Source organism: Anomaloglossus baeobatrachus, chromosome 2, assembly GCF_048569485.1.
Source record: "Anomaloglossus baeobatrachus isolate aAnoBae1 chromosome 2, aAnoBae1.hap1, whole genome shotgun sequence".
NCBI lineage: Eukaryota > Metazoa > Chordata > Amphibia > Anura > Aromobatidae > Anomaloglossus > Anomaloglossus baeobatrachus.
The window spans coordinates 715,659,665-715,687,229 of NC_134354.1; the positions used below are offsets into that span (position 1 = coordinate 715,659,665).

The 27,565-nt window shown below is 43.2% G+C and overlaps 1 protein-coding gene across 4 annotated transcripts in view; it reads left to right on the forward strand.

Annotated features, from left to right (window-relative positions):
• The window catches only part of DCLK1 (doublecortin like kinase 1), a 537,868-nt gene that overhangs the window by 225,102 nt on the left and 285,201 nt on the right, over positions 1–27,565 (forward strand). For all 4 annotated transcript variants that reach the window (XM_075337323.1, XM_075337324.1, XM_075337325.1 and 1 more), the window contains exon 4: positions 14,518–14,617. In XM_075337323.1, coding sequence (XP_075193438.1) covers positions 14,518–14,617 — 100 coding nt within the window. The remainder of the gene's footprint in view (positions 1–14,517; positions 14,618–27,565) is intronic.

Consider the following 27,565-nt stretch of genomic DNA (forward strand, 5'->3'; position numbering starts at 1 on the left):
TGCAATAAACTTGTGGCCGACCGCGCTTTTGTGCACGCCTTAAAAGACACCTAAAAAAAGGGGCGTTGCTGGATTATAGGCCAGACAGCGTCCATAGTGACTCCATCTGCTTCATTTTAGGGAATCTTCCATCATGAGTTCTGTTTGACTCACGTATTTCAGAGATTTAAATGAAAATTTCGATGTGAGCGCTTAAAAAAAACAAAAACAAAAGTTTTTCCTTGCAATATTTGAGACCTATAATTTCTATGTATTTCTGCCAAAAGTCATGTGAGGTGTTGTTTTTTGCAGGGCAAGTTCACGTTTTTCGAAAATACACCAATTTTTGATTGATTTCTAGTCTGATTTTTAGTAGGCAAAATAAACAAAAAACAGCAATTCAGGAATTTTTTTTTTTATTTTTTTATGCAGTTCTGTGTGTGATAAAAGCAATGACAACTTTATTCTTTAGGTTAATACGATTACTGTGATACTATATCTATATAGTTTTTTATGTTTTTCTGGTTTTGCACAATAAAAAAATATTGCATACAAAAAATAATTTGCATCACTATAGTCTGAAAGCTATAACTTTTTAATTTTTCTGCTAGTTGAGCTTTTTCGCAGCTTGTTTTTTGCAGGACAAGACCATTTTTATTTACATTCGTCTTTTTGATCACATTTTATTCCACTTTTTGTTCTGTGATTTCATGAAAAGCTTAGTTTTATGCCATTTTTTTATTCTTTTTTAATAGTGTTTACTTATGGGGTTAAATAAATGATTTTTCCAGACAGGGCGATACTAAATATGTTTACTTTTTTGTTTATTTTTGGTTTTACATAAATATACGTACTTATTGGCATATTTTTTTCACTTGTATTCCCTTTATTTTACGATTTATTTATTTTTTTATATTTTTTTACAATTTCTTAAAATCTTTTTTACTTATTCCCTCTATGGGACTTTAACTTTCATTACTCTGATCACCAGCATAGTAATGCATTAAACCTGTCAGTGATGCATTGACAGAAGCCTCTTACACCATGTGCCTGGCATGGTCTTAAAGACTTGCCGAAGCTGGCTGACCCATAAGTCATCATGGCAACCAATGTGCCCTTGCGATGACATTGCACTCCCTCTCCCAGTGCACACTCTCTCCCAGCTATCTAAATATTGCATTCGACTGCGGCATTTATAGGGTTAAATAGCCTGCCCCTAACTGTGAGAGCCGGCTCCCTTGCACTCACGATAGCCAGGACATACCAGTACGTCCAAGGTCTGAGAGTTTCCGCAATATAGGACGTACCGGTAGGTCCAAGGTCAGGAAGAAGTTCATCTTGTTGTAGGGCAGGGGTGCACAACATTTTTTGGTTCAAGGGCCACATTGTCATACTAAACCAATCTCAAGGGCCAACATTTTTTTAAAGGGGTACTTACATGAATACATCACCAGAACCACCATTAGGATCTTAAAGGGAACCTGTCACATACTCACCTGTGGGGCGGTTCGATACATTCTAGTCTGACGGGTGTCGCTGGTCTCGGGTCTAGCACCTCGTGTGTCCTTGTGATTGCTGTCCTCCTTCTTTCTTTGTGTGGTTGACGCGTCTTATGTCATCCACACAGTGCTCTGCATTGTGCTCCAGCATACGCACACTTCTCTCTGCCATGCTGAGGGCTGAGCAAAGTATTGAACTGTGCATTCGCAGGTGTTCTTTGACTTTTCCCCACGCCTGCGTATTACAGTACTTTCCTCTGCCCTCAGCAGAGCAGTGCGCGTGCGCAGGAGCGCAACCGATGACACTGTGTGGATGACGTAGGACGCATCACCCACATGAAGCAGGAAGTAGGACAGCAATCACAAGGATAGAGGAAACACTAGGTGATTAGTGATGCCAAGCAGACCAGCTCAGACCGCTCCACAGGTGAGTAAGTGACATATATCCTTTAATACATCACCAGAAGCACATTTCTGCTCCAGAAATATCAGTGTGAACATATGCTAATTTAATCTGAGGTTTTGGAGTAGAAATTCAAAAAATCCTCCTCATAAAAATATTCAAAACTTAGAGATTTGTGAATACGTTTCAACATAGCCATGAAATGTATTATGGATTGCTACATGTGTAGAAGATCAGAACTACCGTCAGTACATGTATACAGCACCAAGCATAGTGCAGTGATCAATTGCAATGTCTGGTCAGCCCCAACTGTATCTATTGAACCTACATTTCCCAGTATAGCCTTAAAATTGGTAAGGAGATGCTGGGAGTTCTTGTTATATCATCAGACAGACGACCAGAACCTCAGTATTGACGAGACATAGTCAGTATCACAAATAAACATTTACATCCAGGTGCCTAATAGACATCTTCTCTGATTGTAGTCATTACCCTTTTATCTCTATGTAGTACAGATTCCATTATAGGATTTCATGCCCAGAACTTATCCCTGCAGACTTCCCTCTTCTCTGCCTTCAGCAGCACATCCCAACACGATTCCCTTAAAAATAAAAGTATCATTATACTGCCCATAAATAAAAATATCTTACATTCTGCTCCCCTAAATAAATAATTGCCCCTTACTGTGCTTCTTGCACAAAATATCCTTCCCCCACACTGCCCCTCTGTATAATATTCCACTCGTACTGCTCTTCTCTATAATATTACACTCACACTGCCCCTTTTCATAATGTCCTCCCCCCACACTACCCCTCTCCATAATGTCGTCCTCTCCACTCTGCCCCTCTCCATAATGTCGTCCAAAACCACACTGTCCCTCTCCATAATATCCCCAAACACTGCCCCCTCAATAATGTTGTCTCACCCACATTGCCTCTCTGCATAATGTCATCCTCCACACTGCCCCTCTCCATAATATTGTCCCCTCCAAACTGCTCCTCTCATAATATCCCCCCCACACTGCCCCTCACCATACTATCCCCAGCACTACCCCATTCCTTAACATCCCCCCACAGCCCCTCTCCATATCACCCCACAATGCCCCTCTCCATAATATGCCCCCACAGTGCCCCGCTCCATAATATCTCCCCCACACTGCCCCTCCTTATAATATCCCTCCACACTGCCCCTCTCTATAATGCCATCCCCACATACTGCCCGTTTCCATAATAACCCTGCACACTGCCCCTCTCCATAATATCTCCCCCACAATGTTCCTCCATAAACCCCCCACATTGCCCCTCTCCCTACTGTTCTTCCTACACTGAGCCACTCCATTATATCACCACCCTACACACATTCCCCCTCGCCTAAATATCTCCTCATGACGCTACTGCACATCAGAGCTGGGGCTGACAGGTTTTCTTCTGTGCTTAGGTTTTTAAATATATTTGTTTCTAGGAGACATGAATACATTTGAATATTAGAAAAAGCAGTGGCGACTCCCATACAGGTCTGTGGGCCACAGCTAAGTCTTTGGCGAGTCGCATGCGGCCCGCGGGTCATATGTTGTTCAGGCCCTGTTGTCAGGGATAAGGGCAGGAAGAAGAATGTTTTTACTATTGTTTTTGATGAAATTACAGGCTTGTTCTACATATTGTTGTCAGATATAACACTACTAAGATGAGGGCAGTGAAGAAGCCATAATAGGCTCGTATCATGTATTGTATCAATGTGTATTATGGAGAAAATCCGTTAAAAAGGTGGTACACTACAAAACATAGTGGCCAAATCGATGTAAAGCTGTGACAGAAGGCATTTTCTAAATACCTTTGTGACGACATGGACTCTGTCAGTGTCTAGCATGGGTTAAGTTTCTTAAAATTCAGCCAGACATGATGATAGTTTGTTTATAAACGTGGGGTAAGCCCCTCATTGTTCTTACAAGACTCTTAGGAGTTTAGTGTTAAAGTTCTTGTTTACTCATGTAATTGCCTTGGCCAGTGAAGGTCAGATACCCAGACAAATCAATTATGCAAACCTCTCTTTGTATTACTATGTGTATTGCGATGTAACTTAGCTGTCTCTCCCTCGTATCTGCCAGAGACCATTACTACTAACTAGGGATATTTTGTATACGGCTTGAAATCTTGCCAATAAGAGCCCAGTCTTTTCCACCAATCATGAAGACCCCAGTGGTCTGAATGGAGAGCTCAGCGGTATAAGAAGGAGGACTGTCCATTGCCCGGCTAGACTCTTGCTTCATGATACCCATCTAGGATCGGTGGATCCGATTGGCAAGCCATAACCGAACATGGATTATAATACTACATTGACTTCACCATCGAATGAAAGGATTCGGCTGAGATATCAAGGACTACCTAAGGAAGGAATCCAGATCGGGACAATCCCGTCACCTGACTACAGGCTTTGCGGTCCTCAGCCAGCTTCCTAAATCTGGTGTTATTCTATTCTCGGTGGGTGCCCGCCGAAAGCGGGGTGCTGTTGGTTTGGAGTAAGTAGCCCTGGAAGCTCTGAGGCATGGACATTCTAATCCCTGGTGAGCCAGCGGAAGGGTGAGAAACTGTTATCGGTTAGATTCTGTGGTTTTGCTGGTTATGTGCCATATGCCGTTAATTGTTTGGGGATCCAATGAAGTCTTAATATTGTGATTCCCTCATCCTGTGTTGTCTGAGTAGTGTTCTGCCCACAGTTTAGGAGGTCGGGCAGTCAGTTGGGATGAGCCCTGGGCCATGCTGTCTTTCTAAAGGCGGGCTGGGTCAGCGGATGAGAGCACCCACTGATCCTGTGTCTCCACAACCTTCTGTTGTTCATTCTGCCTGTGAGCGGCACTATCACTGTCCGCTCAGTTTTGATTACGTGACCCGGGCTGCAGTGACCTCTGATGTCCAGTGATGTCAGGTCAACTTTCGGAATTGTAAGTTGACCCGGCATCACCAAGGTGGGACCCAGTCTCCGTGAGTGACTGGGCTGTGGGCGGAGTTTCACAGCCCAGCATCGCTCCTGCTTGTGGTGCTCTGCGGTGAAAATGAAAGCACGTGAGGTGATGGGCTGTGACGTGTGATGAAACGCCGCCAACAGCTCAATCCCTAATGGAGACTGGATCCCGCCTCGGTGATGCAGGGTCAGCTTCCGATTCCAGAAGTTGACATGACATCACCGGACATCAGCGGTCACTGCAGCCTGGGTCACGTGATTGAAACTGAGTGGACAGCGTTAGCACCGCTCACAGGCAGAATGGACAACAGAAGATATATAGAAAAAGCCTTCTGTTTCAGCTTTACATCGATGTGGCCACTTTGCTTTGTGATGGACCACCTCTTTATGGTTGAGAACCTCATGTATGCGTCTGTGCATGCTATAATGCTGAGGTCTTGGTTGGTTTGTGCCTAGTTGTGCCCATGGCAGCTGCCCCTTTCCCCTGCCTTTCCTCCAGATGCCAGGTGTCTTGAAAAACATCAGTACAGCATCAACGGCACTGGGAGCAATACTATTCTTACTATCTTAATTGTAAGTGGTTTACAAATAATTTATCCTATTGATAAACTAAATACTTGGAGCCGAATAACTCATTTTCCAAACTACACCGCAATCTGAATTCTGATCCCTAGTCAACTATAACAGTGACTTCAGAAGACTATGCTCCTAGAAGCTCTGTTGTTTTTCGTCTGCGCACAGGATGTTTACCTCCATTGAAGTGTCTAGCTTTTTAATGTAATTTATTGAGGTCACCGTATGACAGAGGTGGTTTTTTTATGATGTTGTCTACACAACTGACATGCTTTGAGCATCATTGTGATGTAATTGTTGCCATGGAGATACAAAGGGAAAATAATGAATTCTGGAGCGTTCTCGTCTGCAATGATAAATAGCAGGTGCTTTTGTACTCGGCTCTCGTAAGACGACCGGAAGGTAGGGATCTAGGAAGTCCTTATATGGTGTGCAGATGAGCATGACCAGGCATACAAATGGCCTCTATCGGTGAAGTCACAGGACTGGAGGCAGTGAGATCAAAGATGAATCAATAGCGTACAACACCACTCTAAAAGGATCTTGTGGCTAAGGCTGAGTTCACACTACATACATGTTCATGGGGTCAGACAGAGGTGAACACAATGTCCTTTTGGCCCCTGTTTATAGACAAAAACGGTAGGCACCACCTAAAGTGTACATTGGAGTTCCAGTCAAAATATGGCGCCCCGGAGGCTCCAGTCGCCACAGAGTACTGCACCGTAACTAAGGTGCGGTATTTGCCTCGGGTAAGTAGGGGGTTAATCACCGGTGTTCCACATTCACAGTTTACATACCAGTCAGGTGCCTTCCCACTGCAGGACATTGTGTTCACCTCTGTCTAACCCCATGAACATGTATGTAGTGTGAACGCAGCCTTAGCCACAAGATCATTTTAGAGTAGTGTTGTACGCTATTGATTTGTCTTTGATATCACTGCCTCCAGTCCTGTGACTTCACCAATAGAGGCAATTTGTATGCCTGGTCATGCTCATCTGCACACCATACGGGGTATGCGACAGAGCAGTAAAGGACGCCAGGCCGAGGAACAATCCAAAGGGCTTTATTGGAACCACATAGATAAAGCACCAAACATGAATATAAATCCTTAAAGTCTGCAAGGAGCCCACAACAAAACAACAGATCCGGGGGCGCCTCCGGGTATTTCGACGCCAGGGAAAATACGGCAATGGTCCTTATATGACTTCCTTGAGTCCAACAGGGTGAACAACAAAATACAATCCACATGGCCACTGATCTCCAATCTGTAACAGTCCATACACAGGCTCTAGGATCTAGCCTCAGCTATAGATCCAAGTCCTTCTCCAGCTGAGATCCAACTAACTGACTAACATGGGTCTCATTGTTCTCCTCTCCTGGGATCAGCCCCTTAGGTGGGCAGAAGGGCCCACTTCCCCCTGGACATTTGATACATGAAAGGATTGTAGATGTCCTGGCTCTTTTCTGTTTACCAAGTTGTGGATTGGAGGAGTCCCATACTGAGAAGAACAAACAATCTCCGAACAGAAGCAGTACATACAAGCTAGTCAAGGAGGATCAGACTATTACACCATGAGCACAGGCAGGGAGGGACACGCTGTTACAGGTAGGGATCTAGGAAGTCCTTATACGGTGTGCAGATGAGCATGACCAGGCATACAAATGGCCTCTATCGGTGAAGTCACAGGCCTGGAGGCAGTGAGATCAAAGATGAATCAATAGCATACAACACCACTCTAAAAGGATCTTGTGGCTAAGGCTGAGTTTACACTACATACATATTCATGGGGTCAGACAGAGGTGAACACAATGTCCTTTTGGCCCCTGTTTATAGACAAAAACGGTAGGCACCACTTAAAGTGTACATTGGAGTTCCAGTCAAAATATGGGGCCCCGGAGGCTCCAGTCGCCACAGAGTACTGCACCTTAATTAAGGTGCGGTATTTGCCTCGGGTAAGGGGGGGGGGTTAATCACCGGTGTTCCACATTCACACTTTACATACGAGTCAGGTGCCTTCACACTGGGGGAATGGCCCAGGGTAGATAGGGGGGTCGCCATTCCGATGCATGGGACTTTCCCGGTCACTGAAGCCAGCCACCTTGGGGGAGGGTTCCACTTGGGGTAGAAGTAGGGGCAACTTACACAATCTTCAGTCAGTCTACCCGGGACTTCAGTTCTGGCCACACGACACCACCACCTTCTTCCTTTTTCTTCTTTCACGGGCCCTGTGGCTTGGAGCGGAACGCTCAGCCCGGGTTCCTCACTACTGGAGGGGCAACTCTTAGAAAGGACAATTTCCAAACACCGGTGGCTTCTTCCAACTTATCCGAGGTCGACGAGGCCCATCACAGCGGGTGACCGGTACTACCCGGGCGCGCGGCATAAAGGTGAGTAAAACAACCTGGAACCGCAGCAACCGACTTGGACTCTTATTACTGCCGTCGCCACCCCGCGCCTCAGTGCCAACGGCCCCCGCCACCACTACAGCCCTCATTATCCTCCCCGGGACCCGCTCCATTTGTGGGGAGCGAAACCATCTTCGCAGCTATTACCATCCTCCCCGGAGGATAGCGACAGCAGCTGTGGCTAATTCCCTGGCCGCATACCGCAGATGGTGTCACGACAACAATCTCCTATCTACCCCCTTTTTATTGTGGACACCTCGGGGCACGAAACCGGGCAGGCCACCGTGACATCCCAGACCTCCGCACCGTCCCGGTGACGAGTAACAGGTGCCAGACTGGACCTGAACCCCCTGCCCCCTGCGTTCCACAAATATACAAAGAAAAGGGCCAGGAGAAAAAAAAATATCTGCAAATGCAAGACGACACATCCAAAGTGATGAAGTTTTATTACTAAATAAATGACATAACAAGAAAAAGATTTTTGAGGGAATCTGTTAGCAGTTTTTTCCATTGTAATCTGAGAGCAGACTTGCGTAAGGGCTGAGACCCTGATTCCAGCAATGTATCACTTACTGGACAACTTGCTTCAGGTTCCATAAAATCAGCATTTTATTATCAAGTGATTATCACTACAGGACTAAATGTCTCGTGTCTACTGGTCAACGGCTCTATTTAACTTTGTCCTCACCACTAATTGACAAAGTTCTGGCAATGTACAATGTGTGCACAGAAAGCTGACAATCAGTGGTGGGGCGGGGTTATATTGGGCTCAACACAGCAAAGAAAACAGTGATTGTGTAATGCTCGCGGGTGCAAGAGGGAGTGGACCCATTGGGCTGCAGCACTGGTTCACCTGAAGGGAGTGACTAGGCACCCACCAGGTATGCACCACAGCTTCTGATAGTGAGGTTGGGTTTGGCTGTCAGTAGCCATTAGGTGCTATTCAGGGAGACACGGTACTGCTACAGCTGGCCCCAGGGTATGGATACAGATTGGCTCTGATATGGACCGTTGCAGCCGGGACTGCTGATGCATATTGGACGGCAAGAACCAACAGGAGTGCACTGGTGGATATAGCAATACAGCAGCAGCACAAGTGTAACAGACCTTTCAAAATGTGTCTCTAAGGGGGAGGATGCCTTAAGTACTTAGTGTCCCTAAGCCATAGGCTGAGAGGCACCTCTGGGTTAGAACGCGCTAGCCCTTTAAGAATAGATGCATGCCCAAAAGCCACTGATGATCGGCCAGGAGGGTGAGAGTGGCGGCGTCCCCAACGGGGGAAGGGGGCACGAGAGTGCAGGGATGCCGGTAATGGCTTTACAGATTGTACCAAACGACAACATGCAAACTACCAAGTGACAGCCCTGGAAATCAGGATGTCAGCCCCTACCTACCTCACATTGCTCTTAGATTACATAGCATCTGGGGACAGATTCCTTTAAAACATCTACTGGTTTATCCCGCTAAACATGCTCAGATTCAGTATGATGGACAACAAGGTCAAGAAGGATATCACAACAAGGGGGTCAATAAACAATATACAAATAGGAGTATGTCACACTAAGGGGAGAATAAACAATATATAAATATTAGTCTATCACAACAGGGAACCCATAAACAATATGCAAACATATAACAAAAGTGAATAAATAATCAATAATATAAATATGGGGTAAAAATGAATCAACACTGTGTGCACCTCTAATAACCTGCAGCTCACCCTCACTGCCCTCACCAACTCTGTACAGGTTCCACATCTGTTGCTGAGCTGGGTACCTTGGGCCCTGTCTTCCCCTGTCAAAAAGTCCCCAAGTAAGGATGAAAGGTATGAGCGCTAGTCAACACCACTAACATTAAAAGGAGACAAAATGAAGCAATACAGGGGAAACACAAATCCTATTACCTGAGTCCAGGTAGATAGCAAACATCAAACACTTATATGAGGAGCAGCAACTACAGAAGTCTCTGAAGAAACAGGAGACATTCACTGCAGACCATACCAAGGAGCAACCATAAACCGCACCCAGCCCACCCCAGGGGGAGGTTAATAAAGGAAGTCAGAGGATAGCAACTGAGAGGAAAAACTGACAGTTTCCCAGGGTCAAAGAGTCCACTGGCTGCAGAAACAGGGAAATGTCAGATAATAACACATGCCACCAATGTCTCTGATCTTCTAGGATTCGCTGCCACCGGATTGTCCTACATTCGTGACAATAAGAATCAGAATAAATATAAGCAAACTATATCTTGATTTCTCATATACTTTTTATTTTCTTGACCCTTTTGGCCTTTATTTATCTACAAAATTAAGTATTGCATACTGTAGCAGATTGCACATTTCGGACATGGCAACTCTCCAAAATATATCAGGATTGTCCAGATTTCTCAAAAACATTTTGCGTTATGCTTGGCTGAAAAGAGGCAGGGATAACACAAAACATGCTTACAAATGTGTTTCCATGCGGATTGGGACTTTCCTGGGTCATTCCAGGGGTAGAATTAAAACATCTAATTTGCCAACACTGATGTTGGTAATGATGTTTAGAGAAAACACCCAAAAATATGTTACACTAATAGTGTATGGATGATGGATGCCATTGTAGGAGGGTACAGAGGCTCAACCACTAAACCCTAAAAGAGAACATTCCACGTGGCCTTGTTTATAGAGTTCTGAGTATGTGATATGAGCATTGTTAGCACCTAACCACATTGCATTTGTGTTTAATGCATATGTCATAAATGTTTCAATAGCGTGATGACATATCTGTCAAACAGATACCATAAAAGCCTATGACTGACAAATGCATTAAGAGCTTGTTTAATGGATACAGCATGGGAAAGCACTGAAAAATTCATGACATGTCTGTTAAATTGCCAGTGAGTGCCAGTGTTAGGCATCACAGACCTCATTCAATGTATACGGAGAAAACGTTTCCTGATGCACACTTTCAATGAAGGTCACAAATACTATTCTCTAATATCACATCTGAGCATGTCACAAATTGACAACTAGGTGTTACTATTCCTCTAGTCAAAAAGGCGTGTCTCTACATCATCTGGATCTTCCAACTTTGATTGGACGTAGTTAGAGACATACCCAAATGGCTATCAATGGGTGTAAATGTATTCATACAATTTTAGTACGAGTAACATAAGAACAGTACATCTTCTAGTTTCCTATTGTTGGTATTTCATGGGACATACAATTATTTTAAATGGAATCTGCCAGCAGGTTTTTGCTATTTAATCTGAGAGCAGCATGATATAGGTGTTGAGAACCTGATTCCAGTCATATGTCACTTATTAGATTATGTGCTGTAATTTCAATATATTGTTTTATCATCACTAGAGGACTAGGTCTAAAGTGTAGACCAGTCCGGCTAATTTGTGTAACCCCGCCGTCACCACTAATTGACAGCTTCTTCACAATGAGCAGTGCACACAGAAAGCTGTCAGTCAGGAGTGTGAGTGCAGTTATATACAGCTCAGCAATTTGAGCACTGCTAGATCTACAACTGAGAAAACAAAGCTTGTAGGAAAACTGCACCAAGCAGTCCGGTAAGTCACCCATAGCTGGAATTAGGTTCTGTGTCATTACATTATGCTTCTCCCATAGAAGAAAAGCCTACTGACAGATTCCCTGTAGACCCATTTCACACATCCGTATGAAACGCATATATGAAAAAGACGGTTATTGTTGTCATCAGTGTTTTGGATCAGTGTATGGTCTGTGTGTCCATTTTTACCATCAGTGCTTTCACGGATGGATAAATGAATGACAAAGCTTCTCCAATACTTTGCAATGTTAAACACACAGCCCACGGATGGCACACAGATGGTACACTGATACCAACCGTGTGCTGTACGTGGTTTTCATAGACCCATAGACTTGTATAGACCCTTGTCATCCGTGCTGCCAGAAAAAAAAATGGACATGTCGTTGAGTAAAAACGTGGACATGTGGGTAGTAAAAATAGATGCAATTTTTCTGTGAAAAAATAGATGACACACGTACCGGAAACACGGACGTGTGAAGGAGGCTTTAAAAGGGAACCTGTCAGGTCTGATATGAACCAACAACCATGAGCAGTTCTGGGTGCATATTACTAATCCCTGGCTAACCGTCACTGTATACACTAGCATAGATAAAGAGATCTTTAGAAAAAGTATTTCTAAAGATCCTTTATGATATGCTAATGAGCGCAGGGACCAGTCACAGGGGCGTTATTTCCTGTGTTCATTCCACCTTCTTAGCCCACAGGGGTATACTAACATACTATTCAATGCCCATTGCCCAGTACTATCAGCGGTGATGCGGGTACCTGTGTCCGTTGTCACCGCTTCAGAACACCGAGTTAAGGGTCAGTGCACATGATCAGAATGCCCGACACTTCCGGTCATGCGCACCAGACCTCCCTGAAGCTTAGATGCGTACACCCGGCTTCATAGTGTGCATGCCTGGAAGTAAGCAAGCGAGTCACCACTGATAATGCTGGGCAAAGGGCATTGAATAGTATGGTGGCACGACCCACCATAAGATGGCGGAATAAGCACAGGCACTAATGTCCTTACGACTGGTCCTTGTGCTCATTAGCATATCATAAAGGATCTTTAGAAATACTTTTTCTAAAGATCTATTTATAAATGCTACTAGATGCTGGGATGGTTAGGCAGGGATTAGGCAGGGATTAGCAATATGTACCCAGAGCTGCTCATGGTTGTGGGTGCATATTGCACCTGACAGGTTCACTTTAAACAGATATGTCAGAAAAGGTGACAAGTCCTCTTTAAAGTCTAAAAATTTGTAGTCAACTTTGTTTCCAGTACATTAATTCTGCAGCTGTTTGTGAAAGTGGCTCACGTTGGCACATAAATCTGGTTTGGGACCCTTGAAATATTCATCTTAAGTGACTGACGATATTCTGCCAAAAAATTGTTTAAAAGAACTGAGAGTCCTCAGTGGTTGATACCTTTTAATGGCTAACTGAAAAGATGGTAATAATAGCAAGCTTTCGAGACTACTCAGGTCTCTTCATCAGGCATGGTATAACACAAAATCTGAAGAGTCACATATTTATACACAACAGGACATAGAAAAGTGCAGTAACAAAACAAAAAACAAGTTATATAAAACAGAACTCTCTCTATGGCAGGAGGACAAACTGTTGTAGCCATAAATTTTGCTGCAGTTCAGTGTGAAAGTTTTATTGTCCTCTGATAAGGGTCTGGTCCGGGCTGTGATGCGCTCGGATGGTCTGAGGAGCACATCTTTTAACTGATGTAAAAAGACATGAATCCATGAGACACATTCATTCCTACTCTGAATGTGTCAAAGGTCATCATAAGTTTGTACTCCCAGAGTCTCCTATCTCTCTGGGACTTGAAATTCCCTTTCAATACCAGCAATTTCATGTCCATGATGCTGTGATCTGAGTTACAAAAATGTTTGGGCACAGGTAGATCCATCCTTTTTTCTCTAATTGTGTGGCGGTGAGAATTCATCCTTGTCCTGAGCTGTTGTCCTGTCTCCCCTACATACAGACCCCCAGTTGGACATTTGGTGCATATAATTAAGTACACCACATTGGTTGTGGTGCAGCTGAAGGTACCTGGGATCTTGTAGTCCTGATGTGATCTGGGGATCTTTATCTTGTCCGTTGTCAATATAAATGGACAGGTCTTACATTTTTTCTGGTTGCAGGGGAATGTTCCTGTTGGTGTTGGAGAGGACAGGAAGCTTCTGACAATGATGCTTCTTAGATTTGGGGGCTGTCTAAAACACAGAAGTGGGGGGTCTGGAAAAATAGATTTTAACCGGGCATCTTTTTGCAGTAATGGTTGTAGTTTCCGTGCAGCTCCTCTAAACACCTCCAGATGTGGATTGTAGGTGACTACAAGAGGGACCCGGGTGTTTTCTTCTTTAGTTTTATAGTGTAGGAGATAGTTTCTTGATATTCTGGTGGCTCTTGTAATCTGGTTTTCAATTGTTCTTGGGTGGTAGCCTTGATTCAGAAAGGTCTTCCTGAGGCCCTCAAGGTGATTGTCTCTATCTGTACTGTTGGAACATATCCGATTGTACCTGATAGTCTGGCTGTATACAATAGAGTTTTTTATGTGTTTTGGATGAAAACTGTCCCATTTCAGGTAAGTTGGACGGTCAATTGGCTTCTTGTACAGGGATGTCTCTATTTCATTGTTCCGTAGTTTAATGATGGTGTCCAAGAAGTTGATTTCAGTGCAGGAGTAGCTGAGTGTTAGGTTGATGGTGGGATGAAACTGATTAAAGTGTTCATGGAAGGTCTTCAGCTGCTGCTCAGACTATGTCCAGATGATTAAAATATCGTCAATGTAACGTTAGTAGGCCAGAGGCCTGATAGGACAAGAGGATAAAAAGTCACTCTCAAGCTTGGCCATGAAAAGATTTGCATATTGTGGTGCCATTTTGCTTCCCATTGCAGTCCCAGTCTCCTGTAGATATATGTCATTGTCAAATGCAAAGTAATTATGGGTGAGGATGAATTTTGTAAGCTTCACCACAGAATTGGCATCAGTTCCTGTATTTTCTAGGAAAATTTTGCATATTCTGCCATATTTTCTTGTCATAGTTCTGAGCTATACTGTAGAACGTCTGCTAAAATGTTCATCTCTTTGGATAAAGAAATGAATCGCTGGTGTGACAAAACCTTACTTCTCTTTCAGGTGATGTGCCTTCAGGATTTCTTTGGTGATGATGACATTTTTATTGCTTGTGGACCTGAAAAGTTCCGTTACCAGGATGACTTCTTACTGGATGAGAGCGGTAAGAGAGAGTTTCATGAGTTACACATTAAGCACTCCTTAATCCGGCCAAGATTGTGTCATCCAAACATTTTACAGATTTTCTGATCCAATATCAACAAATCTTGCACTAAAATAAATTATTTCTTTGTCAATATCATAAACAGATGGGAATAAAGGAAAAATATGAGCGGTTCAAACATTGCCAATGTCTGCGTATGTTTCCAGACAGCATCTCAAAAGCTGGACAATGGGATGGTCTTACTACGAGTAATGATGAGATGGAAATACTCATTCATCATCATCTTCATTCATCATAATATTAGGGGTTAAGGGCACTAAATTCTGTGATGAGACGTTGATCCAGGGAACTAGTGTAGTGTGATTGTCGTATGTGGATACTGGAGGGAATTTTTCCCCGAACATTGAACTTACAGTCTGCCTCATGAGGTTTTTGCCTTCCTCTGGATCAATGTGTTAGGCTATGAACTCGATGGACTTAAAGGTGTAATAATAATTAGAATATTAACAAATACCTCCAATTACAAATGTAGTATAGTTCTTCTGATTCACTATGTTGCTTACCTCATCTTCAGGGTATTGCAGGATCTTAAGTATCTATGGTTATGACCACTAGCAATCAACTGTGACTGTATACGTGGTCATAAATGTGATGCCAAACACCCAGGTGTAATGGGACACTACACCACTAGGTGTCACCAGACACACCAGTGGAGGATATCTGCATGGGGTATACACTAGGTGTCGCTAGACACATTAGTGAGGGATAGTCGAATAAGCCAGGAGTTAGAAACCGGGAGATAACGTCAGTGACGGATTGAGAAAGACAAGCTAAAGTGTAAGTGAGAGCCGACGTCTGTAAACCAGAAAGTCACGTCAAGAACCAGGAAGAAAGTGGAGCCAGAGTCAGGGGACAAGCCGAGGTCAGAAAGCCAAGAGGACAAGTCGGGTACATGGCAGAGAGGTCAGGAAACCAGCCAAAAGTCAGGAAGTCAGGTTAGAGTAGGGGGGGGAGATGGGATAAGGTATGCGAAACTAGGTAGCAGGACAAGGTAGTTAAGGTCCTGCAATGCCGTGAACATGAGGTTAGAGACATGGCTATATCAGGAGAGCTAATATTACATTTCTAATTGGAGGTATTTGTTAATATTATTAATTATTATTATTACATAGGATCTTGGAGGTGGGAATACCCCTTTAAGCCTTCAACCTTAAACTATGAAACTGTCTCCAGGAAAATGGTATTTACCCCCTTCTGACAAGGCCAATTTTAGGGAGGAGGTTGTTTTTTTCACCCCATTTTTCCATGAGTCCTAACTTTTCTAGTTTTAAATGCCACCATTCACTTTACAATATAAATTACTCAAAATGTAAAGTGCGGTGAAGTCCGCCATAATTCGATTCTCCAGTAAGATTAGGGTATACCAAATTCAAGTACTTTTTTTTTATATACATATATTTTTTTTTTTAAATTATAATTTTTATTTATTTTCAAAAGCAAACAAATCATTACATAGAACAAATAATATTAATAATATCAACAAAATTATCAGCAAAATGACAAGAAAATTGTATATCGCTCCATTTACAATTCAGTACTACAACATCTAATCAATGTTCACAGTATTCACAGTAAGACTCAGAATCTTTAATACCTCACGGAAACCCTTATAACTAGCTATATGAATGAATTTGCAGCCATCCTGTTAAACTCTCCTACTCCCCCCCCCCAGAACCCCCCACTACTCAAACCCACTCCCACCTAGTCACCCTCAACCCACCTCCAATCCTCCGAGTGTACCACCTAACTTCTCAGAGTGATACCACGCCGTCTCCTTAAATGGTGACATTAAGCATTCTATTTCCTCCGAATTGAAGTAGGTTTAATAAACTCCCTCCACTTTTTGAAGTGACTACCCAATCGTCCCGACTTCCTTCCAGCATTAAGGCTCTCTAACTCCATCAGCCGTTTTATATGGATTATTACTTCTTCGAACGAGGGTACTTTTGACTCCAACCAATATTTCAGTATCATCCTCTTTGTTGCAAGTATGATTACATGTATAAGTAAAGGGGGATGTCTACTCCTCCTCCCCTCGACGCTCACCCCCTCCCACGCATGGAACAGAACCAGAGTAGGGGAGAGAAGGAGTTTGATGTCCCAGAGTTTAGCCACACACTTTGATACTTGGGCCCACAGTGGCTCAAGGTGGGGACACAGCCACAATCCATGGTAGAGATCCGTTGCTTCTAAATTGCATTTCGGACAATGAGTAATCCTCTCAGGATTCTCAAGCTTTCTGGGCAAATTGAATGCATAGATCGCCCGATGCATCACTTTATACTGAGTCTCCCGCCACTGTTCATTCAGTATTGCCTTTCGTAGGGCCCTCCACCCCTCCCTGATCTTTGTTCCAATGTCGGGGTCCCCTAGTTGCTTTTCCCATGGCTTAAAGAAACTCTCTGGCTGATAGCCAGTCAACTGGTTTCGCATTGCCCCATATAGAGATGAAATTGACGAGGACGTTTGTGCCAACTTGACCAGGCCGTCAAATGTATTAAGTGACACCTCGGACGATATGTCTTGCAATTGAGCCATAACCTTATGCTTCACCTGATCATACTGGATTATTTGGTTAGGTTTCAACCCATAATTGTCTACCAATTCTTCCCTCCTCAACCATCTTGGCTCAGAAGGATGAAAAAGATGGGAGACCCTCTGTATACCTTTCCGCCTCCATTTTTCAAATAGCTTATTGCTAATTCCCTGGCTAAACCCTGGATTATCCCATAGGGGTAGATATTTAGAAATTTTATATGCCAACTTGTAATGCTTCCTCACTGCCCTCCAGGCTGCTATCATATCCTTAAACAGAGAAGACTGCTTAATTTTTTGGGGTAAATTAGCTTGACTGGTGTGAAGAAGGGCCTTTAAATCCCATGGAAACGCATAATCTCTCTCAACTCCAAGGGACACGTGTTTCTGTGAGCCATGAATCCAATCCATCCAATACCTGGCCAAACAGGCCAGATTGTAACCCCTAACATTTGGTAGGTTTAATCCCCCATTATCCTTTGATACAGTCAGCTTCCTTATACCAATGCGAGCTCGTTTCCCCCTCCACACAAACCTCGAGAAACTTCTATTAAGAAGTTCAACATCCTTATATCTCAAGAGCAAAGGTAGAGTTTGGATATGATACATAAACTTAGACATGGACATCATCTTAATTAATTGTGCTCTGCCCATGATGTTCAACGGGAGGTCCTGCCATCTCTGGAGGTCCTGAACTATTTGATTTATAAGAGGTGGGGAGTTTAGGTTATATAAAGAAGTCGGCCCCTTACCAATTCTAATGCCCAGATATGTGATGTATGATCTTGCTATAGAAATATGCTCACACTGGCCACCCTCCTGCCAATGGGCCTTCCCATTGCCCAGGTATAGCAATTCACATTTAGTTGGGTTAATTTTAAAGCCTGAGTAGCTCCCGTATTCTTGCAATATATCTAATATAAGTGGTACCTGAGTTTTAGGATCAGAGAGAAACAACAGTACATCGTCGGCAAAGAGTGTTGCCTGTATTCGCATCTTATTTATGAGGATCCCTTGAGAAGTGCGATGGTCAGTTAACAGCCTTGCCAGGGGCTCCAAAGCCAGGTTGAAGAGAAGTGGTGAAAGGGGACAGCCCTGCCTAGTCCCCCTATGCAACTGAAAGGGAGTCGAGAGGAAACCTGGAATATAAACCTGTGCTCTAGGATTTGTATAAATATCACGTATCACATTGTAGAAAGACCCCAAGAATAGCATTGTGCCTAAAACTCTATAGAGCCAAGGCCACTCCACATTATCGAAGGCCTTCTCGGCATCTATTGTTAATAACGCTGGAGTCTCTTTGACCAGATCCTTAGAGCTCACCCTATCAACGGTCAATAAGACTTTACGAATATTTTGCGTCGCTGATCTATTTTTAATGAAACCTGCTTGAGCTGGGGATATTAAATGGGGCAGGATTACGGCTAAGCGATTAGCCTTTATTTTTGAGAGTAACTTTATGTCCAAATTAATGAGTGAAATTGGCCGGTAAGAGCCTGGGGATAGCGGATCTTTACCCTGTTTCGGAATAAATTTTATATAGGCTAGGTTACTATTGCGAAAAGACGCTTCACCCTCCAGGACCTTGTTGTATATTTCTAACAATATAGGAGAGGTCTCATCTACTATCGTCTTGTAAAATTCTGCCGTGAAGCCGTCTGGCCCTGGCGCTTTGTTGTTCTGCATACTTTTGAGAGTGCCAACTACCTCTTCCCTTGAAATTTTAGCGTTCAAAAAAGTATGTTGTTCCTCTGTGATCCCAGGAAGGGTCACTTTAGTCAAAATATTGTTATCTGGAATTGTGACTTGTATGTCCCCTGTGTAAAATTCCTTGTAATATGCCCCCAATATTTCGATTATCCTCCCAGGATTATTGTGTACCTCACCTGTGCGATCCCTCATTTGCATAGGTCCTTGCAGGGTCCCTCTAATTTTTACAAGATTGGCCATCAGTTTACCCGCCTTATTGCCAAATCGATGAAGGGTCGCCTCCTGGGCTGTTTTAAATATTTGCTCCCTCCTTACTGCCCACCTGTTGAAAGCCCCCTGCTCCAGCAACCAAACATCCCTATGGGCTTATATACATATATTTTACTGCTTTTTACTGCTTTTTAAAAAAAAGTGTCACCATTTACTAAGACCCATAAATATTTTTTCCCATCAATGAAATGGTATATGGGTTTGATTTTTTTGTGAGGAAAGTGGTTCGTTTTGAAGGGTGACTTTTTCATCACTTTTTAGAGCGTTTTATCTTTGGTGGTGTAGTGATAAAACAAAAAAAAACAAAAACACAAATCTGTTCTTTTTTCTTTACTACTTTTACTATATGGGATAGTTTTATATTTTGAAGAATATGCTTTTTTTTACAAATTCGGGAAAGGTGGGGATGATTTGACCTTTTTTTATTTTTGTTATTTTTTTTACTCCTTTTCATTTTGTTTTGTAATTTCCCCTCCGGAACTTAAAACTGCTGTTACTGTTTGATCACTCACACAAAATACTGCAATGTTTTAGTATTGCAGTGTATGGTATTGATCTCTATATAGTCTTCAGTAGGCTCCTGACTACCCATTGGCACCTCACGATCACAGGGGGCGATGGACAAGTAAATGGACTGACCCCCTTCCCCAGAAATAACCTGTTAAAGGCAGGTGAAAGCTGTATAAGGCCGGAGTCACACTTGCGAATGGCTCGCATCACCCGCCATGGCCTGCCGTTCTCCGGACAGGAGCGGGTCAGCTGCTTGCGCTTCTATGTAGCCGACCCACTCCTGTCCAGAGAAGAGCAGGCCGTGCCGGGTGACGCGGTGCAATACTCGCAAGTGTGACTCCGGTCTTAGGCTCCTTAGGCTCCGGATCCTGTAGAGATCCATTGGAAACAAAGTTCTGCAAACACCACTTTTTTGACCGTTGTATAACTGATGTCTGCCGGATCCGTTTTCTTAACATTGGAGGCTATTGGGGACGGATCCGTTAACGGATTGCTATTTAGTCATTCATTATTCTTGCATTTGTAGCAGATATTTTTTTTCTTACAGGATCCGTTTCAAATGGAAGATAAATTGCAATCCGTTAACGGATCCGTTTTCTATAGACTCCCATATTAAAAAACGGATCCAGCAGATTTGGTAATGGATTTCTGCAGGATCCATTCTAATGGATGGTTACATGTGAACTGAGCCTAAGGGCTCGTGCGCACGTTCCCGAATTTCATGCATTTATACTGCGTATTTGATTGCAGCGTAAATGCATGCGTCCTGTGTCCCCTGCACAATCTATGAAGATTGTGCATAATCCAGGTGCACGTTGCGTTTGAGAGCGCGGCGATTTGGATGCCAAATTTTTTTTCCAAATCGCTGCATTCTAAAAAGCAACATGTCACTTATTCCGTGCGCTTTGGATGCTCCCTCTCTGTCTTATGGGAGAGGCTGCATCCAGAGCGCATTAAATCGGCTTTTTTTCTGCAGAAACACTGCATCCATGACGCAGTGTTTCTGCAGCGATTTGAAGCGCACATATGCTGTCAAATTCCTGCAGAAATTTCTGCAGGGACACAACGCAACGTGCGCACACAGCCTAATACAGCCAACACCCTTTGTGTATGTTGTGTCCTGAGCTCCTTAGCCCATTCTATACACATGCATGTATTTGCCGTTCAGTTGTTTTTTTTCTTAAATGGAATGTATCATTCAAAAAAAACCAAACCAATAGTTTAAATCAGGTTTTTGTGTTAAATGAATTACGGTAAGTTGTTTCCAGTGTTTTTCTTTTTCATATCACAGTCTGTTTTAAAAAATAAAAAAATGACAAATTTTGCAATTTTCATGCTGGCCAACTGGGGGCTATTTTAGAATCTAACTTCCTATTATTAGCAGTAATAGACTGAGTTGCACAATATATTTTATATTAAAGTGTCTAATGAATGGGTGCAAAGATCATTGTGAATGGAGGGGGGTGCAGGGGAGCTGTGACATCGCCTATTGTGATTGGTGGATCCTGTGTTAAAAAAAGGGTACATATTGCTAATCCCTAATCCCTAATACCATTATCACCACAAGATCGTAATTTTATTGCTTCGATGGTTGCTATTACAATCTAAGAAGTACATTGCACGTTGCGACATCGCTACTGCGATATCGTCGGGGTGAAATCGAAAGTGACGCACATCCAACGCCGGTAACGACGTCGCAACGTGTAAAGCCTAGATGCGCCGATAAACGATCGCAAAAGTGTCGCAAATTGGTGGTCTGTGTAGTGTCGGACATTTCCATACTGTCGCACCAATAGGAGATACGATGTTCTTCCTCGTTCCTGCGGCAGCACACATCACTGTGTGTGAAGCTGCAGGAGCGAGGAACATCTCCTTACCTGCCTCCACCGGCTATGTGGAAGGAAGAAGGTGGGCGGGATGTTTACGTCCCGCTCATCTCCGCCCCTCCGCTTCTATTGGCCGCCTGCCGTGTGACATCGCTGTTACGCCGCACGACCCGCCCCCTTAGGAAGGAGGCGGGTCGCCGGCCAGAGCGACGTCGCAGGGCAGGTGAGTGCATGTGAAGCTGCCGTAGCGATAATGTTCGCTACGGCAGGTATCACAAGATACCGCATGTGCGACGGGGGCGGGTACTATCGCGCTCGGCATCGCAAGCATCGGCTTGCGATGTCGCAGCGTGCAAAGTGCCCCTAAGGCCGAGTAATGGTCTCAGGGTTTACCAGCTATGGTGGCTTGTTAAGATTGTGGCAACAATTAGTGGAAAAATTCAGTTCATTCATTCGACTTAGCAGTACTTCCTATGAATAACCTGAAAAGTTAACAAAATGTCAACTATGTAATTGATTTATTTTTTTTTTTTTGTGGATGGAAGTTCTAATAATTCGGTCTCTTGAAGTCACTTCAAAACTGAATAGGTTTGTAAAAAATATCAGTTTTGTAACTTTATTTGCATAAAATTAAAAATTGCTGCTAAAAATTAAAAATTAAAAAACAGTAGTGAAGTAAAGTAGACGGATGAGGACTGTTATTTATTAGCTTATTTTGTGTAATAAAACTATCTGGTTTAAGGGTATAAACCTTCAAAATGTAACCAAATTTCCACCAAATTGACGATATTTTCATAAATAAATGCAAAACATAATGACCAAAAGTTACCAATAGCAAAAAGTGCAACATGTCATTATTAAAACAATGTCTGAATCGCTGAGATATTTTAAAAAATTCCAGAATTATTACTCCATAAAGTAACACGGGCCAGATTTGAAAAAAGTTGGCAATGTCACCAAGGGGTTAAACTATAGGTCATTTTCTGCTGACACATTCCATTTAAAGGGGATTTTCCCACGAACAAAGTTTATTTAGAACTTCATTTTAATCAATAGATCTTGGATTAATAATAAGTTCCACAATTGGATGTGCTTAAAAATAATGTTCCTGTGCTGAGATAATCTTATATATGTGTCCCTGCTGTGTACTGTGTAATGGCTGTGTCTGACCGTACAGGAACAGCTCCTGGGCCGGGGAGGAAGTAACAGAGTATACAGATAGCACAGCATGGGAACGCCGCCAATTCTTCTTCTGAGGTAACACATTTCTCTGCCTGTTTTTAAAAAATATTTTACCTCAAAGAAAGAAATTTTTGTGATCCCGTGCTGTAATATCTGTATACTCTTGTTTACTTCCTCCATTGCCCAGGAGCTATGGTATGATCAGACCATGTTCCTGTACGGTCAGACACGGCCATTACACAGTACACAGCAGGGACACATATAAGATTATCTCAGCGCAAGAACATTATTTTTAAACACATCCAATTATGAAAATTATTATTATTCCAAGATCTATTGATTAAAATCAACTTCATTCGTGGGACACCCCTTTAAATTTTTGGTACACAGATGAAATATTTGTAACAATGATACTACTGTTGTCCCTTGAAGGCAGATAAATCTAATGCTGACATTATATATATGGGTTGGCCAAATTCACTAATTTCCCTTGTAACAGCAAATTGTATTATGTATGTTGGGGCACCTGACAGACCCCTATAGAGACATCTAACAACAGCTTATTCCATTCTCCCCATTGAAGTAGATTGTGCCCACTCCACAATAGAGCAGAGAGGCCACTAGGGGGCGCTTGTTGCATATGTATTCTTATTACTTTGGTTGACTTCTGTAACAGCTGTATAAGGCTACTTTCACACATCCGGTTTGAGCCCTGCGGCTCAATCCGGCTGTGAAAACTATGCAACGGATGCGGTGAAAACACCGCATCCTTTGCATAAGTTTTTACATGCGGCCGGTCCGTTTTTTTCCGGTTGCGGCATGCTACTGAGCATGCGCAGTGGAAAATACCGCATGCGGCGACCGGATGCGGTTTTTTCCGCATCGCGCCGCATCCGGCTTCCATAGGGATGCATTGAAAAATGCGCCGCAGCGGCCGGATGCGGCGCGATGCGGTGTTTTTTGCCGGAGCAAAAAACGTTGCAGGGAACGTTCGATCCGGCCGCCGCATCGGCTACATCTGCCGCATGCGGCAAAAACCGGACCGAACGCAAGCCCCTGCGGCACAATGCGGCACTAATGTAAGTCAATGCAAAAAAAAACCGCAATCGGCGTCACAAAAGCCGGTTGCGGTTTTTCTGCAGAACGCCGTATTGTGCCGCAGAGCAAAAATCCGGATGTGTGAAAGTACCCTAAGGCCTCTTTCACACATCAGTTTTTTGCCATTAGGCACAATCCGGTTTGTGCCTGATGCGACGGATCCGTCGCAGATTGTGGAAAAACTGATGCAACAGATCCAGTAAAAAAAAACGGATCCCTTCAGGCCAAAGGTTATTTGCTATGGAGGAGAGAGAGAGATTTTTTTTGTGACCAGAAGTGAATGTACACAACGTCTGGGCATGCCCAAAAACAAAAAACGGATCCGTCGCCTGATTCCGTCATTTGATAGATGACGACGGATCTGGCGCCCATAGGCTTCCATTGGAAAAAAAGACGGAGCGGCGCCGGATGCGTTGCCTTTCATTTTTTCGCCGGTCCCAAAAAACGTTCCTTTGGACGTTGCTTCCGGCGGCCGCACAGAAAATTTTTGCCGGATCCGTCGTACCACAAATAAATGTGAGGCCATGCGTCGCAATCCGTTTTTTTCCCAATTTGCTGGATTGCGCCTGATGGCAAAAAACTGATGTGTGAAAGAGGCCTAAGGCTATGTGCACACGTTGAGTATTTGATTGTTCTGCAGCCAAAACTAGAGCGTTGTCAGTAAAAAAAATGCTGCATAAAATATGTTTTTTTAAAAAAAAAAAAGTTTTGCATTTTTACCAATTCATTTGAGTGGGTGAAAAACGCTGAAAGAATTAACATACTTCAGATTTGAAAGAAAAAAAGCTTCAATGGTTCAGCTGAGCCAATACTCCCTTATACAATATCGCCTGCGTGGCCGAGCGCTCCTATGTGCTCTATGAGAAAGCCGCCGACTTACACAACAGCTGCTTGTTTATCTCTGGGAGAACAAATTGATTGTCAGAATGATCAAAATCAAATATGTGCGATCAATGTCTCTCCCAACCATCAGTTGGCTCCTGCTCGTGCCCTCTTGCACATTAGACCGTCATCCAAAGCTGTCAATATCAGTGGGTTAAGCAGACATTAGTCTAATGTGAATGGGGCCCTGAAAGGGAATCTGTCAGCAGGTTTTGTTATTTAGTCTTAGAGAAACACAATTTAGAAAACCTGATTACATTTACTAGTCTGTGTATTTGTCATGCGGTGTTCGGCTTTGCACTTGCCTGGTGTCATGGCGGCGTCAGACTCTGTTCACACCGCAGGGTCTGACAAGCAGCCTGGGATCTCTTAGTTGCACAGCCTGTCATGGGCGTCTGCTGTGTTTTGCTTCACTGCTCTACAGTACAGCAGGAGTTAATTCCTGCTGGCTTGTGAACTGTTGCTAGGAGCTCAGGCTGCTAATGACCCTTCACAGATGCCTTCACCCTTTATAAGGTTCTGGATCCTGTTGCTGGTTACCAAATATAGCTTCAGCGATCCCGGTCTCTGTGGTTAACCAGTTTTATGGTGATCTACAGCTGCTTTTCTGCGTGGTGTGATTGTTCCCCAGTTGTGCATACTGTCCCTCCTTTGTGTTTGAGTGCAGTGTATACGAGTTTTTGTTTCTCCTTGTCCGTGTCGTTTATGTGGGGTTTTCGTTACTGGGTTTCCGGCCTGCCCCCAGGGTGGGGGGAGTAAGATCAGGGCCTGGACAGGAGTCAGGGTCACACTTGGGGCTCATAATAAAATATGTATTTTCTCCTGAGCACCTACATGGTGAAGCAGGGTCTTCTTTCACACTTGGGGCTCAAACCTGGCTACCATCAAGCCTACCTTTGCGATAAGGGACAGCACAGGATCTTGAGTCTGAGGGGCCAGCCTAGGAGCGCCTGTTCCTTCAGTACATACCCCGTGACAGTGTTGTAGTATAAATATAATCAGTGTTTTATCAGCAAAAGATTATCACCAGAGGACTAGGTCTCATAGGCTAAGCTGTGTAACCCTGCCCACACCACCGATTGACAGCTTGCTGACAATTCACAGTGTATACAGGGGTATGGGTGGTTTATACACATCCCAAAAGTCTTAACTCTGCTACCTCAACATCAGACACAGAAGGATTCTATCTAAAGTGCACCAAGCATCCCTGAAAATGACATATTCCTGGAATCAGGCTCTCTGTCTCGACATCATACTGCCATCAGATTATATAGTAAAAACCTGCTGACATATTTCCCTTAAGGCTTTCTCAAGGGGACACTTCAGACAGGCAACTTATCTTGTACCTTCTTGAGAACTTTTTGGATATTTCTAGGAGAAAGAGGAGTCTACACCTCAAATACAATGTTTTACAAAATGTAACTGTGAAAATGGAACCCTGCATGTATGAAGCAAGATGAGAAACTACTATTTTTAGTTCTAGTGTTCTGAAAATAAAAAAAAAACAAGTGTAAAACATGTCTTTCTATTGTGCGATCTTGGCATTGAGCTGTATTGGGATGAACGTGATGAGGTGGTTAATGGCCATGGATTAGTAACTACTTTATGTGATGCATCATTCTTGGTGACAGCATTGTATGTTTGTGCCAAAGTGCATGGAACGTACATAGAGTTTTCCTAGAATCCTGATGAAAATACGAACACATGCACGCAGATCCAGATCATCACATTATGAGATCATATTCCTGTTTTTAAGAAGCAGCATAACTCCATATTCCACAGCTTGAAAATTGGATTGACGCTACAATGGGTAGGTAATTATTAGTAGACTGGTAATAAAAATGTTGTGTTGTATTACGCTATTGAGCAAAAGGGTAACAATATTTTGAACTCTACTTTCAGACTCCATATCTCTCCATCCATTACAGCTTTGAGCATAAGACGACCTTCATTTTATAGACAATCATCTTGGCTATCTCATACTAACATTTGACTTGCAACTATTTAGCATATAATTAGTTATACAGATACTTGTTGCGTCACTGCATTGTTACTAAAAATCAAAATTTTAATTTTTATCATTTTGTTAGCATTTTGTAAATTCACCTTTGGCTTCCAGCACTGCCTGAATCCTTCTGGGCATGCTCTCAATCAGATTCAAGCATGTCTCAACTGAAATCTGATCCCAGATCTCTTCTACATGTTCCCAACGTTGGTGCTCACAGGTTTACTCACTTGTTTATAGCTTTTTCTTCAACTCTTCTCACAAGTGTTTGATTGGGTTGAGGTCTGGGGACTGTAGGGGCCAGTCCAGCACCTCTACTTCATTGTCAATGAGCCAGTTACTTTGCCAATCTCGACGTATACTTCGGATCATTGTCTTGCTGGAACACGGTGTCATCCTTTTGATACTGATACTACTTGAGTGTAAGAAGTAATTCGTCTTGTAGGATATTATTATTATTTATTATTATAGCGCCATTTATTCCATGGCGCTTTACAAGTGAAAGAGGGTATACGTACAACAATCATTAACAGTACAAAACAGACTGGTACAGGAGGAGAGAGGACCCTGCCCGCGAGGGCTCACAGTCCACATATAGCTCAGCATTGAGACCACTATCGATCCTAGTAAAGTATCTGATGACTTTGGCTCTGAAACAACCTCATATCATCAGGCATGCTCCACAGAATTTCAGTTCCTTCAATTTTTCGATCCGTTAAGCTTTTTTTCCCTTATTTTTTTCCAGACCCATTTGCTCCCATCAGAGCCTAGTCTACTGACTCTCATCTCATTGTTCCAAATCATCCGTTTCCAAGCTTCTACTATCCACTTTTCGTATTTTTTTGTAAACTCGAGCCAACACCTCTTATA